General features: G+C 65.3%; 3 protein-coding genes across 4 annotated transcripts; 2 read left to right on the forward strand and 1 right to left on the reverse strand.

Moving 5' to 3' along the window:
- Positions 1–2,723: 2,723 nt before the first annotated feature.
- ODF3B (outer dense fiber of sperm tails 3B) lies at positions 2,724–6,188 on the forward strand. Of its 2 annotated transcripts, XR_003764321.2 has the most exons (7): positions 2,724–3,585; positions 4,103–4,306; positions 4,463–4,564; positions 4,937–5,058; positions 5,168–5,308; positions 5,428–5,582; positions 6,150–6,188. XR_003764321.2 is itself a non-coding variant. In XM_029078892.2 (6 exons), exons 1-6 carry the CDS (start codon positions 3,477–3,479, stop codon positions 5,506–5,508), a joined length of 759 nt encoding a protein of 252 aa, XP_028934725.1. In that variant the 5' UTR covers positions 2,724–3,476; the 3' UTR covers positions 5,509–5,779. The 2 variants fall into 2 exon arrangements, 1 of the variants encoding a protein (XP_028934725.1); XM_029078892.2 differs by lacking the exon at positions 6,150–6,188 and having other exon boundaries at positions 5,428–5,779.
- A 1,565-nt stretch (positions 6,189–7,753) lies between these two features.
- On the forward strand, positions 7,754–11,417 carry KLHDC7B (kelch domain containing 7B). The gene is made up of 2 exons (XM_029078692.2): positions 7,754–8,547; positions 10,147–11,417. The coding sequence occupies exons 1-2, from the start codon at positions 7,754–7,756 to the stop codon at positions 11,375–11,377; spliced, it is 2,025 nt and encodes a 674-aa protein (XP_028934525.1). The 3' UTR covers positions 11,378–11,417.
- Positions 11,418–11,626: 209 nt separating this feature from the next.
- SYCE3 (synaptonemal complex central element protein 3) lies at positions 11,627–15,553 on the reverse strand. Its single transcript, XM_029079567.1, has 3 exons — positions 15,480–15,553; positions 15,029–15,134; positions 11,627–11,937 (listed from the first exon to the last, which is right to left on the reverse strand). Exons 2-3 carry the CDS (start codon positions 15,132–15,134, stop codon positions 11,774–11,776), a joined length of 270 nt encoding a protein of 89 aa, XP_028935400.1. The 5' UTR covers positions 15,480–15,553; the 3' UTR covers positions 11,627–11,773.
- Positions 15,554–17,043: the final 1,490 nt, after the last annotated feature.

A 17,043-nucleotide genomic window follows, 5' to 3' on the forward strand; every position in this document is an offset into this window, starting at 1 on the left:
CCGCCAGGGGCTTCCCGCGAGGTGGGGACTCGGCTCGGCCCCGCCTCCGGCCGGGCATCGCTCCAGTAGCTCAGAGTCCGACTCGCCGCGGACCAAGACCTCGGCAGTTAATAATAATAATAATAATGTTGGTATTTGTTAAGCGCTTACTATGTGCCGAGCACTGTTCTAAGCGCTGGGGTAGACATAGGGGAATCAGGTTGTCCCACGTGGGGCTCACAGTCTTAATCCCCATTTTACAGATGAGGGAACTGAGGCACAGAGAAGTTAAGTGACTTGCCCACAGTCACACAGCCGACAAGTGGCAGAGCTGGGATTCGAACTCATGAGCCCTGACTCCAAAGCCCGTGCTCTTTCCACTGAGCCACGCTGCTTCTGCGTGCTGGACGGGGGCAGGGGCCGGGGCCGGGGCCGGGGCCGGGGCCGGGGCCGGGGCCGGGGCCCGGGTGGGGCCGGTCACAAGCTCCGTGGTTGCCGAGCATAGAGCACTCCGTGGGTGCTCAATAAATCGTAATAGTAATTATGGTACTCGTTCGGCGCTTACTATGTGCCAAGCACTATTCTAAGCCCTGGGGTAGATACGAGTTAATCAGGTTGGACACGGTCCCCGGCCCATAAGGGACACCCACTCTTAATCCCCATTTTACAGTTGAGTTAACTGAGGCACAGAGAAATGTAGTGACTTGCCCAAGGTCACACAGCAGACATGTGGAGGAGCCGGGATTCGAACCCAGGTCCTTCTGACTCTCAGGCCGGCGCTCTAACCCCTAACCCATGCTGCGATCGACTGACTGTGGCTTGGGACAGGGGCGGTTCCCTTAATGGTATTTATTGTGCGTTTACAACACTTAGAGAGGCAGCGTGGTTCAGTGGAAAGAGCCCGGGCTTGGAAGTCAGAGGTCGTAGCTTCTAATCCTAGCTCCCCCACTTGGCAGCTCTGTGACTTTGGGCAAGTCACTTCACTTCTCTGGGCCCCAGTTACCTCATCTGTAAAATGGGGATGAAGCCTGTGAGCCCTACGTGGGACAACCTGATTCCCTTGTGTCTACCCCAGTGCTTAGAACAGTGCTCAGCACATAGTAAGCGCTTAACAAATACCGGCATTAGGTACATTTCCATAATTTACTTATTCCTCTTTATGTCTGTCCCCCCCTCTAGACTGTAAGCTCCTTGTAGTCGGGTAACATATCTACCAGCTCTGTTGTGTACTCTCCCAAGTGCTTAGCGCAGTGCTTTGCACACAATCGAGTGCTCAATAAATACTAATCAATCATCAATCGATCATATTTATTGAGCATTTACTATGTGCAGTAATTGGTTGGTTTCCTAAGGGCAGGCAATTCTGGCAGGGCCTCCTGACTTCTAAATCTATCCCCCTTCTTCCTAAACACACTTTTGGCCGGTTTTTCTTCCCCCTCTGATGGCCATCTTTATCCCTCGCTCTCCAATTGCTCTTTCCCCTTTGCCTTCATGCCACTCCCATCCCCCTCATCCTCCTCATCCCCAGAAAACCTTCTCTTAGCCCACAGGGACCTCCAGCTATTACGCCATCTCCTCCTTCCCGGCCCTGTCCCAACTTCTCTAATGAGTTGTCTTCACTTCCCCTTCTCCAACTCCCTACTTGACTCTCCACCATCTGGTTTCAACCCTCCAACGGCCTCCTTCCTGCACAACCCAACGGCCCATCCTCCATCCTAATCCTCCTCGACCTCTCGGCTGCCTTTGGCCCTGTGGACCACCTCTTCCCCCCGGCCGAGCTGGGGATGCCTGAAATTAAGGATGCATTTCTTGCCCTGCAGACCCTAGGGTCTTAGGACAGGACGCCCAGAGTAAGAAGTGGAGTTGAGGGCGGGGTTGGCACACATGTCCTGTCCCCATTCTCTCATCTCGCAGGCTCCCCTTCATGGGCCAGCAAGCTGGCAGGGCCTGGGGTCTCTTCAGACCAGTTCCCGGTGGGGAGGAGCCCCTGGTCTGGCTACACCCCCCTCCCGAGGTGAGCCCACTGCAGCATGGCCTAGTGATAGAGTACCGGCCTGGGGCTCAGAAGAACCTGGGTTCTAATCCCAGCTCCCGTGTGACCTTGGGCAAGTCATTTCACTTCCTCTGTGCCACAGTTACCTCATCTGTAAAATGGAGATTAAGACTGTGACCATCATGGACTGCGTCCAACATGATTTGCTTGTATCTACCCCAGCGCTTAGAATAACGCCACAGTACAAATGCCACAATTATTATCATTATTAAGAAGAAGAATCAGATTTAGCCTCCCTCGCCCCAGTTTGGGGAGAGTGGTCTGCCCTGAGGGGCCGGGGAGCTGGTCCCCCCCAATCCCACCCCCCGAGGCCCAAGGTTAACTTGTGGAGGATGATCAGGAAGTCCTATTATCAATCCGCCACAGGTATTCATTGAGTGCTTGCTATGTGCAGGGCACTGTACTGAGTGCTTGGGACCCCAGAGAAGCCCCAGTGGTGAGACAGGGACCCCCGGCCCAGGGGTCGGGGCTGGGACCCCCTGGGCCCCTGCTGGGCCGGGCTGTCTCTCTCCGAAACTCTGGGCCTGGCCTCTGCGGCCCGTCCTCTGTGGCCCGCAGACGGGGCCGGCCGGGGGCGGAGTTGGGGTGGACACACCCGCCCCGTTGCCGGGCGGCGGGACGCGGAGGGGGGCCGGGGGGGCGGGTCAGGGAATCGGGCTCAGCCGCCGCCGCCCCCGGCCGGCTCTTCCGCTCCACTCTGCTGGTGGCCACAGCAGGTTAGTGTCCAGCCCAGCCCGCTCCCTGGGGGAATATACCCTCTGTGCCCAGCTCTGACCCTCTCCACCTAGTCATCTCTCTCAGTCTCTCTCGTTGGCTTTGACCATCTCGCTCCCTGGATGGGTCTCCGATTATCTCTGTCTACCTTTCACAGTCCCTGACCGTCTCCCTCGCTGTATCCGAACATCTCTCTCCGCCTCTCCTGCTGTCTCTGACCGTCTCCAGTCATCTCTAGCCATCTCTCACTTGTTCGGGCTGGTTCTCTCATCGTCTCTAGCTCTCACTGTCTCTCTCGCAATCTCTGACCGGCTATCTCTATCTCTAGACGTGTCTCTGGCTACATTCCACTATTTTGATCCGCTCCTCACTGTCTCTGGGCTTCTCTCTCCCTGACTTCCACCATCTCTGTCCACCTCTCACTGTCTCTGGCTGTCTCTGTCGCTGCCCCTGAAGCTCCGCTCGCTCACCGATGGTCCCTTTCAGGGCGGGTGGGTGAGTAGGAGCGGGGCAGTTTTGTCCCTTCTCTGCCCCCAAACGAGCTGTTTGTTGTCCCGACGCCAGGGAAACCGGGTGGGGGCGGGTCTGGGCCCGCCGCCTCTCCCCCTCCCCTTCCTCGGCCGGCGCTGCCCGCTGGAGGGAAGCGGGGCGGGGGAAGGAGCCAGGGGAGAGTGAGGCCCGCGGGGGGGAGGGTCCTTGCCATCCCTTCCCCAGGTGCCCCCGCCTCGCCATGGGCACGGATATCTGGATCGGGACGTGGCGGCCCCACCGACCCCGGGGCCCCATCGCCGCCCTGTACGGCAGCCCCGGACCCAAGTACCTGCTGCCGCCCAGTACAGGTACCGGGGACAAGTCCGGAGGGGGGACGGGCGGGAGGACGGACCGAGGAGGGACTCCTGTCTCGCCGTCGACCCCTGGCCCACATCTGGCCCACCTCTGGCCTGGAACGCCCTCCCCGCTCAAATCCCACAATCACCGTCCCCTCCTTCAAAGCCTTACTGAAGGCCCACCTCCTCCAGGAGGCCTTCCCAGACCGTGCCGCTTCGCCTCATCTCCCACTCCCTTCTGCGACGTCCTGACTAGCTCCCTTTGCTCTCCTCCCCCCTCCCCGCCCTAAAACACTTACGTACCTATCTGCCATTTTCTTTATTTATATTGACATCTGTTCATTTGCACTGACGCCTGTCTCCCCCGCTCCACCCCCGCCGGACTGTGAGCTGGTTGTGGGCCGGGGGAGGGGAGCGGTAGGGAGGACGGAGAAGAGGGAGGAGGGGACCGGGAGAGAGGCCGGGGGTGAGGGAGGGGAGGAAAGAGGGGTGGCGAGGGCGATCCGGCCCTCCTCGCCTTTCCCCACAGGACACCCCCTGCACGACCCCACCCGCGCCCGCGCTCCCGCCTTCAGCTTCGGCTGGCGGCTGCCGCCTCGGGAGCAGCCCCGCAGCCCGGGCCCCGCCTACCTGATCCCCGCGCGCCTCACCGTGCGGGGCCGCGACGGCGCCGCCGCCTTCTCCATCCACGGGCGGCCCCGTGCCCCGCCGACCTTCCGGACCCCGGGCCCGGGTCAGCCCCGGATCTCCGCCTCCCCCTCACCGCGCCCCCCTCCCTCCCTCCCTCCCTCCTTCCCTCCCTCCCGCCCGCCCCCCCTCTCCCCCACCATTGTCTGCCCCGGCCGGACCCTGACCGCCTCCCCCGCCCCCCGCCCCTGCCGCCCCTCAGGCTCCTACTCCCCAGAGCGGGCCGCCCCCCTCGCCTACCCTCGCCCCCCAGGACACTCCATGGCCGCGAGGACCCGCGACTTTCAGACCGACCAGACCCCCGGTGAGATTCCAGCTGGCGCCACCGGCTCCGAACAGTCCTTCGGACCCGTCCCCTCGGCAGACCCCGGCCCACGACACACCCGTCCCTCCCCTCGGCAGACCCCGGCCCACAGTAGAGCCCTCCCCTCGGCAGATCCCGGCTCACGGCAGACTGCTCCGCTAGCGGACTTCTCCCCAGACCCCGGCCCGCGGCAGACCCCTCCCCTCGGCAGATCCCGGCCCGGGCCAGACCCCACCCCTCGACAGACTTCTTCCCAGACCCCGGCCCACGGCAGACCCCCTCCCCTCGGCGGCAGCCCCGCGTCCCGCGTCCCCTCTCCCCCCTTCGGGCCCCCGTCCCCGCCTTCCGGGACCGGTTCCCTGGCGCCCGCAGGCCCCGCGGCCTACACGCCCCCTGCCATGCTGGGTCCCCGCTTGGTCAGCAAGTTGTCGGCTCCCAACTACTCCCTCTACGGCCGCAGTCCGGTGGGCAGCTTTTGCGAAGACTTCAGCAAGGTGAGGCAAAGGAACTTACTCGGAGGAGCGCCTGGGGAGGGTCGGGGTGGGGAACGAGGGTGGGGCCCCCGGGGCCCCGCGCCTACCGCGTGTCCATCCGGCCCCGCAGACCCCGGGCCCCTGCGCCTACCGCCCGGTGGACTCCGGCGTGTACAAGCCGCGCGCCCCGCGCTTCACCATGCTCGCTCGGACCGCGCTGCCCGCGGACACCACCCAGAATCCGGGACCCGCCGCCTACGACCCCGATAAGGTGGGCCTCCCCCTCCCCCCGCCCCCTGGGGTCAGTCGGGGGCCGGGCGAGGTCACCGGCCGGCCGGGCTCGAGAGGCGGCGGCCGGCGGGCACCCAGCCGGGGCTGTCTCCCCCACAGCGCCGCCGGTCCCGGGGCCAGACCTTCGGGATCCGCCACTCGGAGTACGTGACGCCGCTCTTCGTGGACGCGAAGGGCTAACCTGCCCCGGCCCGGTTCGGCCCGGTCCGGCTCGGCCTCCTGCAGAGGGGCCGGGAAGGCCTGCCCGCCGCCAGGTAGGCAGGCGCTGGGCCTAGGGACAGCGGAGGAGGGGGCCGGGGAGGAGGGCGCTCCGCACGGCGGCCAGATCCCCGGCCCCCCCAAGTGCCCGGCTCTGCGGGTCCTCGCCCCCCGGCCCCCGGCCCTCTGACCCCGTTGCCCCCCAACCCCGCCTCGGTGGCCTCCTGGAAATAAAGCCTCCGATGGCGCTCTGTCCGGGGCCTTCTTCTTCTCCTCCTCGGCTAGAGGCCGGTCTCAGGCTCAGGGCCCGGGGGGAAACAGCGTGGCTTTGTGGATGGCTCATGGGCCTGGGAGTCAGGAGCTCTTGGCTTCTAATCCCGACTCCGCCACGTGTCTGCTATGTGACCTTGAGCAAGTCACTTTTAACTTCTCTGGGCCTCAGCTGCCTCATCTGTAAAATGGGGGTCATTTAACAATAATAATGATGATGATGATGATGGTACCTGTTAAGCGTTTACTAGGTGCCGAGCACTGTTCAAAGCGCCGGGATGGATATAAGGTGATCAGGTTGGACACGGTCCCTGCCCCACGTGGGGCTCACCCTCTTCATCTCCATTTTACAGATGAGGTAACTGAGGCCCAGAAAAGAGAAGTGTCTTGCCCAAGGTCACACCCCAGACAAGTGGAAAAGCTGGAATTAGATCCCACGACCTTCTGACTCCCGGGCCCTCGCTCTATCCACTAAGCCAAGCTGCTTCTCAAAGAGCGTGAGCCCCACGTGGGACAGAGGCTGTGTCCGTCTACCCCAGCGCTTAGAACAGTGCTTGGAGCATCGTAAGCGCTTGACAAGTACTATAATGATCACTTTAATTAAGTCAGGGGACTCTAGAACTAGACACCAGTCGCCGAGTCCGGGCTGCTCCACCTTAAGAAGCGGGGTTGGACGCCCCGGTACCCAAAGCCAGGGCTCTGTCAGCCGGGTGCCACTCCATCGGCCCCTGGGGAAGAGGGAGACGTGCCAAACGGGATTCAGTGACCCTTGCCCGCCAGCATGGGTCTGGGCGCTAGAATTCCTGGGTCCTGTCCCGGTCCGCCAGTTAGGGACCCCGGGGATTGGGGTCTCCAGCTGCTCCCTCTGACCCCGCCCAGAGGAAGAGATCAGGGAGGGGGGCGGAGGAGGGCGGAGGAGGTGGAGGGGAAGGTAAGGGGGCAGGGGGCCATCGAGGAGCGCAAAACTTCTCCATCCTGGTCCGGCACATTTCCCTCGGGGCCGGACCTCCCCAAAGCTGGGCCTGCCCACGGCTCCCCGCTGCCCGGCGCTCCCATCACCCCAAGACCGTTCCCCAACTCCCGATAGCGGCTGCCACTTTCTCTGGTTTCTGGAAACTGCATCGCATTTCAACACGGCGCGATCCGTCGCCCGCTCCAGGTGCCTTTAACCATTTCCTTGCTGGGGCCTAGGAACAGACTTCCTGCTCCGCCCTGCTCCGGGATCCCCTCTGTGCCCTGCCCTGCCCTGCCCTGCCCTCCCCTCCCTACTTTCCCTTTCCTGTCCTGCCCTCTTCTCTCCTCAGTGCCCTGCCCTCTTCTCTCCTCTCCTTCCATGCCCTTCCATCTGCCCCCGTCCAGCTTTCTCCTCCCCTCCGTGCCCTCCCTCTCTGTCCAGCTTTCTCCTCCCGTCCGTGCCCTGCCCACTCCTCCCTGACCCGCCCTCTCCTTCCCCGCCGGGGGCCAGACCAGGCCTGGCTGGCTTGGCCCTGCGAGGCTCTTGAGGTTCCCGCTCCCGCCTAGGGATGGTTCAGACGGAGGAGCGAAAGCAGGAGGACGGGAGACTGAGGCTTAGTTCCGCATCCCGGAACCCCTCCGAGTGCGGCCTCCAGCTCCTTCCGTCCACCCTCGCCCCCTGCCCGGCACCACTGCCTCGGGGTGGCCGGGGCGGGCAGGGTTAGCGGGTAACCCTCAACCCGGCCCCGACGCCACCTTAACAAGCTGGAAGCGGGTGGGCACTGAGCCACTGCCCCTCCACCCAGAGCGGCCGCACAGCGCAGCGCAGAGCGGTCCGACGGGCATCTGGGGCAGATCTCCTGTCGCGTCTGCAGCCTCGGGGAGCGGGTGGGTTAGACTTCCCGGGAGCCCGGTCGGTTTAGGGGTGGGAACCACCTCGTGTGGCCCGCTCTCCCCCTAGCCCTCCGCCAGGACCCCTCGGCCATCGCCCCCCTCGCCCACCATGACGTCCAACGTGTCGGACGCCGACGGCCCCGGGGACGGCGGGAGCGCGGTGGTGACCGCGGCGCAGACCCTGCTGGCACTGGCCATCCTAGCGGCCACCGCCCTGGCCTTCCGCTGGCTGGGCCTCGGCCAGGCCCCGGGGGCGGCGGCGGCGGCGGCGGCGGCGAGGACGGCGGGAGAACGAGGTCCGGAGGCCGGTCGGGCTAAGGCGGCTCAGGAAAGGCGTCCGGCGGGTGAGGTCGCGGGCCGGGGCCGAGGGCGGCCGGCCGAGGTCACAGCGGGCACCAGGACCGACCGCGCAGGGCGGGGACGGAGCCCCGAACGCCCCGGGAGCGGCGTCGGGGATTCGCCGCCCAAGGCGTCGGCCAAGGTGGCCAGGCGGGAGGGGGCTAACGAGCAGGCCTTTCCGAGGCGAGGGGACGGGGGAGTCCAGGGGAGCCCGCCGGCGGATCCTTGCCTCCAGACCGTGGGGGACGGGAAAGGCCCGCCCCCGCTGCCTCTTTCCCCTCCTCCCTCCAGCCTGGACGACAGTGGCCCCGGGAACCGGATTTGGGACGCCAGGCGGGAGGCGGAGAGTGAGGATGGGGGCCGGGGCCGGGACCGGGACCGGGGCCGGGTCGTCTGTGCCAAGACGCAAGCCGATCCGGGAAGAGAAGGCGCCGGGGAACCCGATCCGGGCTCGGGCACTGGCCGCCCCGGGGAGGAGGGGGCTGGGGTCCGCCGGCCCCCGAGCGGCCCGGGCCCGCTGCCCCCGCTGAGCTCCGAGCCGCTGTCGATCCCCGCTGGGGGAAGGTCTCTCCTCCGGCTCCCCCGGAACCGCCCGCCGGGGACCGGAGGCCTAGGGCTCAGCCCCGGGGCTGTGGGGTCCGACACCTCCAAGGGAGACCCGCCCCCTCCCCTCCCAAGGCCTCCGCCCCCCGCCAGGGGTTCGGACGGGGCGGCTGGAAGCGGCGCTGGGGAGCGGCGGGGAGCCCAGGCCGGGGGAGGCGGGATCCCGGAGAGGGCCCCCCCAGGCCGAGCGGCCCGGCTCGCAGAGGGCAGGGAATCGGGCCCGCAGAGCCACGATGGAGTCCAGGCTTGGCCCTGGGGGGGTTGGAGCCTCCCCTCCAGCAGCAGCTTCAGCCACGCGTCCGCCGCCCCCCGCCCCGCCCCGGAGCAGCCGCCCGGGGGCCTCGGAGGCGCCCTCGGGGGGCCGAGGGCCCTGGAGTCGGCCCCTCCCTCCCCGCGCGGCCCCCCCGGAGCCCCCTCGGCCCCCCTGCGGGCCGGAGGGGGCGAGGACGGGGTCGGGCTGGACCTCCGGGCGAGGAAGCCGGGGCCGCCCGCGCCTTGCCCACACGGTGCCGGCCACCGCCCCCAGCTGGCCCAGGGGCCCCCGACGGGAGGCTCTGGGCAGAGCCCCGGCCCAGGCGCAAGGCGGGACCCCTGCCCCGTGCCCCCGCCCGGCGGGGAGGGCCCCGGCGGAGCGCGCAGGGGAGAGGAAGGAGACGGAGCCGGCGTGGGGACCGGGAAGGGCCGGGGCCGGGGTCACGGCCAGGGCCGGGGTCACGGCCAGGACCAGGGTCACGGCCAGGACCAGGGTCACGGCCAGGACCAGGGTCACGGCCAGGACCAGGGTCACGGCCAGGGCCAGGGCCAGGGCCAGGGACGGGGAGGTGGAGAGAGAAAGAGGGACGGGGAGATGGAGAGGCGGGGGGCGGGCGAGGATGGGGCCGGGCCCCCGGCCGGCCCCGTGGGAAGGGACGCCGCCAACCGGGAACAAGGGGCTCCTCCCGGCGCCCCCGGCGCCGCCGCCCGGAGCCTCCCCCGGAGCGAGGCCCCCCCGGCGGGCGGCGGGGCGGGGCGGCCCCCGGCAGCCTGGGCTGGTCTGATGGCGATGGTGCTGCGCTGTCACCCCTTCCCGGCTCCCTCGGTTCCGCCCTCCCCGGCGGGCCCGGCCGCCCCCAGCCGCTCGGAGGGCCGCCGTCCGGGCCGCCCCCACGAGGGGACCCCAGCGCCGGCCCCGGCCGCACCGCCTCGCTCCCAGCTCGGCCCCGCCGGCCCGGGACCCGCGGACCGAGCGGCGCCCCAGCTGGGGCCCGGGGGGCCGCCCACCGCCGGGCCGGGCGGGAGCCGAGAAGCGGGGCCGGCTCCGCCTCAGCCGGTCACCTCGCCCCCGGCGACGCCCAGCTGGCCGAGGCCCCCGCTGGAGGGCCGGCCCCGGCCGTCCTCGCAGCCCCCGGCCCGGGGCCCCCGGGGCAGCCCGGGCCCGGCTCCCCGATCCAGCCCCGGCGCCCAGCTGGCCCCGGGCCGGGCCGGGGCCGGGCGGGGGGCGGAACGAGGGGGCGGCGGCGGCGGGGCCGGGCAGGGGAGCGGGGCCCCGGACGGGGCGGGCGCCGCGGCGGGTCGGCCCAGGAAGCTGAGCATGTGCGCGATCGCGGAGAACCCGGAGCTCAGGGTCCGCCAGGCCGCGGCGGGGCCCGCGCCTCCGGCCGCCCCTGCCCCCGCCCCCGCCCCGGCCCGCCTGGACCTCGGGGGCTGCCTGGAGGCGCTGGCCCGGGCCCGGAAGCAGCGGCGGCCCGAGCTGGCCGCCGAGGCCTACGCGGTGATGAGCGACAACCTCCTCCGCGTGCTGAGCGACGCCCCGCTGTACCGCCGGCTGGGCGGCGCCGAGCGAGAGCGCATCCTGGCCCTGCGGACGGCCCGAGGCAGGCCGGTCCTGGGCGTCCTGCCGCTGCCCGGGGGGCCCGGGCCCGGGCCCCGGCCGGAGCCGCCCGCCCAGCTCCACGTCCTGGACCCGGACGCGGCCGCCTGGCGCCCGCTGACCCCGGTGCCGGCCGAGGCGCCCCTGCGCGGCTGCGGCCTGTGCACGCTGCACAATTACCTGTTCCTGGCCGGGGGCGTCCGGGGCTCCGGCCCCGGCGCCGTCTGCTCCGACCGGGTCTTCTGCTACAACCCGCTCACCGGCATCTGGAGCCAGCTGCGGCCCATGCGGCAGGCCCGGGCCCAGCTGAAGCTGGTGGGGCTGGACGGGCTGCTCTACGCCATCGGCGGCGAGTGCCTCTACACCGTGGAGCGCTACGACCCGCGCACCGACAGCTGGGCCTTCCGCGCCCCTCTGCCCGCCGGCACCTTCCCCGTGGCCCACGAGGCCGTGGCCTGCCGCGGGGACATCTACGTCACCGGGGGCCACCTCTTCTACCGCCTGCTCCGGTACCGGCCGGGCCCGGACGCCTGGGAGGAGTGCCCCTACAGCGCCAGCCACCGGCGCTCCAGCGCCATCGTGGCCCTGGGCGGCTTCCTCTACCGCTTCGACCCGCTGCGCGGCGTCGGGGCCGCCGTGCTGCGCTTCAACACGGTCACGCGCAGCTGGAGCCAGGCGACGCCGCTGCCCCTGCCCCCGGCCCCGGCCCCGCGGGACCCGCCCCCGCCCCCGCGGGACCCGGCCCCGCTGCGCTGCGCCGTGCTCGGCGGGGCCATCTACTGCCTCAACGCGCAGCTCACCGCCCGCCTCTCCCTGGCCGACGGCGCGGCCCGCTTCCAGGAGGACGAGCGGCTGCCGGCCTTCTCGCCGGCCGCCAGGGCCTCGCTCAACCCCTTCGTCTTGACCTTGCCCTCCCCGACCCCGCTGCAGACCCCGCTGTGAGCGGCGGCGGGACGGAGCCGGGGGGCGTGGGGGGCCCGGCGCGGACCCCCGGGGCTACGCTCCCCCCACCTCCCTCTCCTCCTCCTGCGCCCCCGTCCCTCCCCCACTAACGAGGCTGCAGCCGGGGGGGGGGCTGAAACCAGCCGGGCCCCTGCTCCGGCTCCCACTGCCGCCGGTCTACCCGCGTCTTCTAGTTCCTCTAAAGGGACGGGTGATCCGGTTGACACGGGAGAAAGCGAGAAGCCACCATTTTAAGCTTGAAAAGATATTTTTATAGGCGACAGCTCTTGTTTTCAGCTGCCTTCCGTCTAGGTGCGGGGCCCCGCTTTCCAGGCCGGCGCTCTCCCGGTGACTCTCTCCCGGGGACCTCCGTGGCCGTGACGAGGCGTGGCGGGCTCAGCGGGAGGGCGCCGACTGGGTCTCCTGCAGCAGCGCCTGCCAGTTCTTCTCCATCTCCTCCTTGCAGTCCAGGAAGGAGCCCTCCAGGCGTCGCAGGGTGTCAGCCAGGGTCGGGTTGGTGCGGATCACCACCATGTCGTAGGCCATCCAGGTTGCCTGAACTGCAACAACCAAAGGCTGGTTAGGGAACGGGAGCTGCTGCGGTGATGGTGGCGGCCTTGCCTCTGGTGGGGGCTGCCTGGCGTGGGGTGGAGAAGACAGGGGGCCCTTCACCTCAGTCACTGAGTCAGCCGGTCGCTCAAACTGGGATGTTGCTTGTTCTTCCCAAATGCCACCGGCAAAGGCCAGGTGCTGCCGAACGGGGAAAACGACCACCCACCCTGGGAGGCCTGGAGAGCTCTGGTAGACTCTCACCAATCACCAGAGGCCTCTGGCCGACTCCTCAGGCACCGTTAGGGGTGCTCGCCGGGGCCGTATGAGGTTGGAGGCCACAAGCATAGAACCACCAACAGAAACACGGAATGATCGCATCTATGAAGAGCCCTACTCTGTTGAGGGCACCGTATTAAGCACTGGTAAAGGGTCCACGAGTAAGAGCTAGGGAGGTCCTCAGCCCTCAAGGAGTTCGCAGACTATGAACATTGAAGTGGATAGACTGGCACAATCAGATGCCACCCGGTTGTTCATCAGCTGACATTTACTGATCGCTATGAGGAACATGAGGTGTGAGAATCATCGAGAGCCACGAGCCACAAGCCGGCCACTCTGGAACTGGACTGCCTGCCCAGGCAGCTCCACTCCCCAGGGACTGGACCTGCAGAGGCTGACGAGTCGCTCCGCAGGGTCAGCATGTCGCCAGGGGCTGCCAAGTCAGCCCGAGGATCCCTGAGATTCTGGCCAATCTGCAGCACAGAAACCCTTCCCACTCAGCCCAGTGGCCAGCGGGGCCCCTGGGAACCCAGTCGCTCCCGACATCGTGGTGTCCTCGTCGGAGGCCGTGTCCGGGGCGGGGAGGGCCTCAGGCCTTCGCCAGCGTTTCCACCGATGTCAGCTGCAAGCCTCACTTGGCATCCAATGGCTGGGCAGGGTCACCAGCCATGAGTTCTGGAAGGCAGAGAGCTCAGCGACATCGCAGCATACTTGCTCAGAGCAATTCAGCTTGGCCAGGTGGGGCATGTGAGGCAACACCAGCAGGACATACAAGGAGTTGCTGTGTGGTGAGCCAAAGTCAGGGGACGTAGGCAGAGAGGACAGAAGATTCACGTTAAGAACTCAGTGAGGCAAAAGTCCACACAGAGCAGCTGGGTCACGGCCTGCCAGGAGTCACTGTGGCAGACAGACCTGCCTTGCTGCCTACAATCAGGGTTGGGAGCCTCAGGTAGAGTGGAAGTTTCGGGAAGAATGAAGGCGGGAGGTAGAAAAGAAAGCAGTGCCAGGCAATGAAGATAGCAGATGCAACCTTCACAGGGCCCGGGAGGAACAGACACTCAATAAATACTCTTGATTGGCTGATTGATTGAAGGGGGTATCCCATCTGTAGGCACGAATAAACTCTCACCCACAGCAATGTCGCTTCAAACCCAAAGAAAAGTGCTTTAGATACCCGGCCCTAGCTGCTAGGGGAAATTTATAACTCAGGCCTTCAGGGAACTTGCAGTTTAAAGAGAGCCTCAAGCAAATTTGAGGAGGCTCTCCTGAGTAGGTAGAAGGGAGGCAACATGGCCTAGCAGAAAGAATTTGGGGCTAAGAGTCAAGAGGAACTGATTCTAATCCTGCTCACGGCTGGCTTACTTTGAGCTCACTGTGGGAAGAGAATGTGTCTGTTTATTGTTATATTGTACTCTCCCAGGCACTTAGTAGAGTGCTTTGCACACAGTAAGTGGTCAATAAATACAGTTGAATGAATGACCTTGGGCAAGTCATTTAATTTCTCTATGCAAATTTCCTCACCATCAAATAGGGAAAATAGGGATTAAAACAGAATTTTCTCTTTTCCTCAGACTATGAGCTCCAGCAGGAATGGGAACTGACCTACCTGATTGTCTTGCATTTATCCCAGCGCCCGTCAGTCACAGTGCTTGGCACGCAAAAAACCCCAAATAAATATATTAGGGAAGGGAAGAAGAACAATGGGGGAAGGGGTCCTTTTAGGCGCAACCCAATTGGAGGGACAGAAAATAAGAGGCTCCACGCCAATCTGTAAAACGGAGGAAGAGCAGCAGGAAGAGGCTGCGAGCAGGCAAAGCCATGGCCAAAACAAAGTCCATTTCAGAGGCTACAACCCCCCAAAGATGGAGGAGAGAGAGGAGCCCCAGTGTTCACAGGCAGCTGGAAGCCCCGGCCAATAGACCACAGAACTGAACCTGGAAGCCCAGGGGGATGGGATCTTGCCTTCTTCAGTTGGTCCATCAGATGAAGGTTAAAAGTGGCCCCGTTCCAGCTGCAGGACTCGGGGACAATTGAGGGACAACACTGACAGAAATGGATGTCCCTCAAGACGGCCTCCAGGCCGGGGCCGGGGGGAGATGGGGGAGGACGCCACGGATCAAAATCTTGGTTGTAGCCCCACCGATGGAGCCAATATTCACAAGGCAAGGCCTGGCACATCAGCGAACTGCCCCGGGGTAGCCCCCTACACCAGCCTCGGTGGAAAACACAGCACCAAAGAATATTTGACACACAGCAAGGGCTTAACAAATACGGTGATAATCGTAGCAGTGATGATGATAAAAGAGCCCCACCTCAGAGGATCCACAGCTGGGATCCGGGGGACCCTGGCTCCATCACCCCCACAGCTGGGCCCCAAGGGACCCCTGCCCTCCACCCACATCTGGGGCCAGGAGGCGGTGGCCCCCCCGCCCTCACATCGAGACCTGGGGGGCCCCCACCCCTCACATTCAGCGTGGCTCAGTGGAAAGAGCCCGGGCTTGGGAGTCAGGGGTCGTGGGTTCGATTCCCGGCTCTGCCGCTTGTCAGCTGTCTGAGTGTGGGCGAGTCACTTCCCTTCTCTGTGCCTCAGTTCCCTCATCTGTAAAATGGGGATTAACTGTGAGCCCCACGTGGGACAACCTGCTGACCCTGTCTCTCCCCCAGCGCTTAGAACAGTGCTCTGCACCTAGTAAACGCTTCACCAATACCAACATTATCATGACATCCATTTGGGATCCAGGAGGCAACGACCCTCACGGTCTGCACAGCCGGGACCCCCCCCCTCCCGCCCGCCCCGACGGCCGGCCGACAGCTCTGCCCCACCTGAAATCTTTTCCATCTCTTCCAGCAGGTTTTCCAGGTCTCGGTTCAGGTCGGACAGGGATTTCGGCATGTCGTAGCTCCGTTCCCCGGGGTCGGTCTCGGCCATCTGCACGGGGACAGGCGGGGGGCGGGGGGTAAGGGGGCCTGGCTCTGCGGACCCAGACCCATCACCCCGCGGCCACCGCACGGTCGGTGAGGGGGATCGCCCGCGTGGGCTCCCGGGCGGGCTGTGGGGGCCGGGCGGCCTCGCTGATGGCGGGGGGAAGGACGGGGTCGGATGACAGGAGGGGGGCGGGGAGGGAGGCGGCGGGGGGCCGAGACTCAGCCCCGCTTCTGGTCGGGCAGAAGGGGGGCGGAGGCGGCGACCAGGCGGCGGCGACCAGGCGGCCTCGCCCTCGGCCTCCCCCACGGCTCCTCCTCATCAACCAACCGCCGCCCCGCCCCCCTGTACCTTCTTCTTCCCGCCCCCTGCGGGCCGCGCGCCGGGACCGTTAGGCTCGCGCCTCTGGGCCGGCGGGGCGGGGGGGGGGGAGGGAGGGGGCGGGGCCCAAGGAGTTGGCGGGCGCGGGGGGTCACGTGACCTCGCCTCGCGCCCGCCCGTCGCCCCCTCCCCCCCCCCGCTCTCCCTGAAGGCCTGCGCGCGCGCGCCAGCGACTGAGCTGCTCTAAGATTGCGGCTGCGCCGCATCCATTCGTTCCGTGGTATTTACTGAGCGCTTACTATGTGTGGGGCACTGGACTGAGCGCTTGCAATGGACCAGTCCATTCTTGATTCTATTCGATTCTATTGATTCTGTTTAGTTGCCATCGTTTTTACGAGATGTTCTTCCCCTCGACTCTATTTATCGCCATCGTTCTCGTCTGTCCGTCTCCCCCGATTAGACCGTAAGCCCGTCAAACGGCAGGGACCGTCTCTATCTGTTGCCGACTTGTTCATTCCAAGCGCTTAGTGCAGTGCTCTGCACATAGTAAGCGCTCAATAAATACTATTGAATGAATGAATGAATGAATGAATGAATGAACAAGTCGGCAACAGATAGAGGCGGTCCCTGCCCTTTGACGGGCTTACGGGCTAATCGGGGGAGACGGGCAGGCGAGAACGATGGCGATAAATAGAGTCGAGGGGAAGAACATCGCATTAAAACGATGGCGACTAAATAGAATCAGGGTGATGTACATCTCATTAAACAAAATGAACAGGGTGATAAAGATATGTACAGTCGAGCGGACGAGTTCAGCGCTGTACAGTACAGTACTGGACGGTACGGGATCGTCTGCTTCGATTGAATTGGACCCGTCGGAGAATAATAATGTGGGTATTTGTTAAGCGCTTACTATGTGCGGAGCACTGTTCTCAGCGCTGGGGGAGATACGGGGTCATCGGGTTGTCCCACGTGAGGCTCACGGTCTTCATCCCCATTTGACAGAGGAGGTCACTGAGGCACCGAGAAGTGAAGTGACTTGCCCACGGTCACACAGCTGACAAGGGGCAGAGCCGGGATTCGAACCCGTGACCTCTGACTCCCAAGCCCGGGCTCTTTCCACTGAGCCACGCCGCATCCCTACGTGGACGTCCCTCGGGCACCTCAAACTCAACATGCTCCAATCTGAACTCTTCGTTTTCCCGGACATCCTCTCCTCCTTCTCACCTTCCCAACAGAATTGTCCATACCACCAGTTTGGGTTTTTTTTTTTTATTCGATGGTACTAAGTGCCAAACACTGTATTAAGCACCGGGGAAGATACAAACTAATCGGTCCATGTCCCCCATGGGGCTCACCGTCTTAATCCACATTTTACTGATGAGGTAACCTGAGGCTCAGAGAAGCTAAGTGACTCGCCCGAGGCCACACAGCAGGCATGTGGCAGAGAGGGATTAGAACCCAGGTCCCTCTGTTTCCCAGGCCTCTTGCTCTTTCTTCTAAGCCACGATGCTTCTCTGGTCTCAAAGAAAACTGTCGCCGTTCCAGATAAAGACAGCAGACAAGAAGTCAGTTCCTGACCTCTACACTGTAT

This window comes from Ornithorhynchus anatinus, chromosome 14 (assembly GCF_004115215.2).
Source record: "Ornithorhynchus anatinus isolate Pmale09 chromosome 14, mOrnAna1.pri.v4, whole genome shotgun sequence".
Lineage (NCBI taxonomy): Eukaryota > Metazoa > Chordata > Mammalia > Monotremata > Ornithorhynchidae > Ornithorhynchus > Ornithorhynchus anatinus.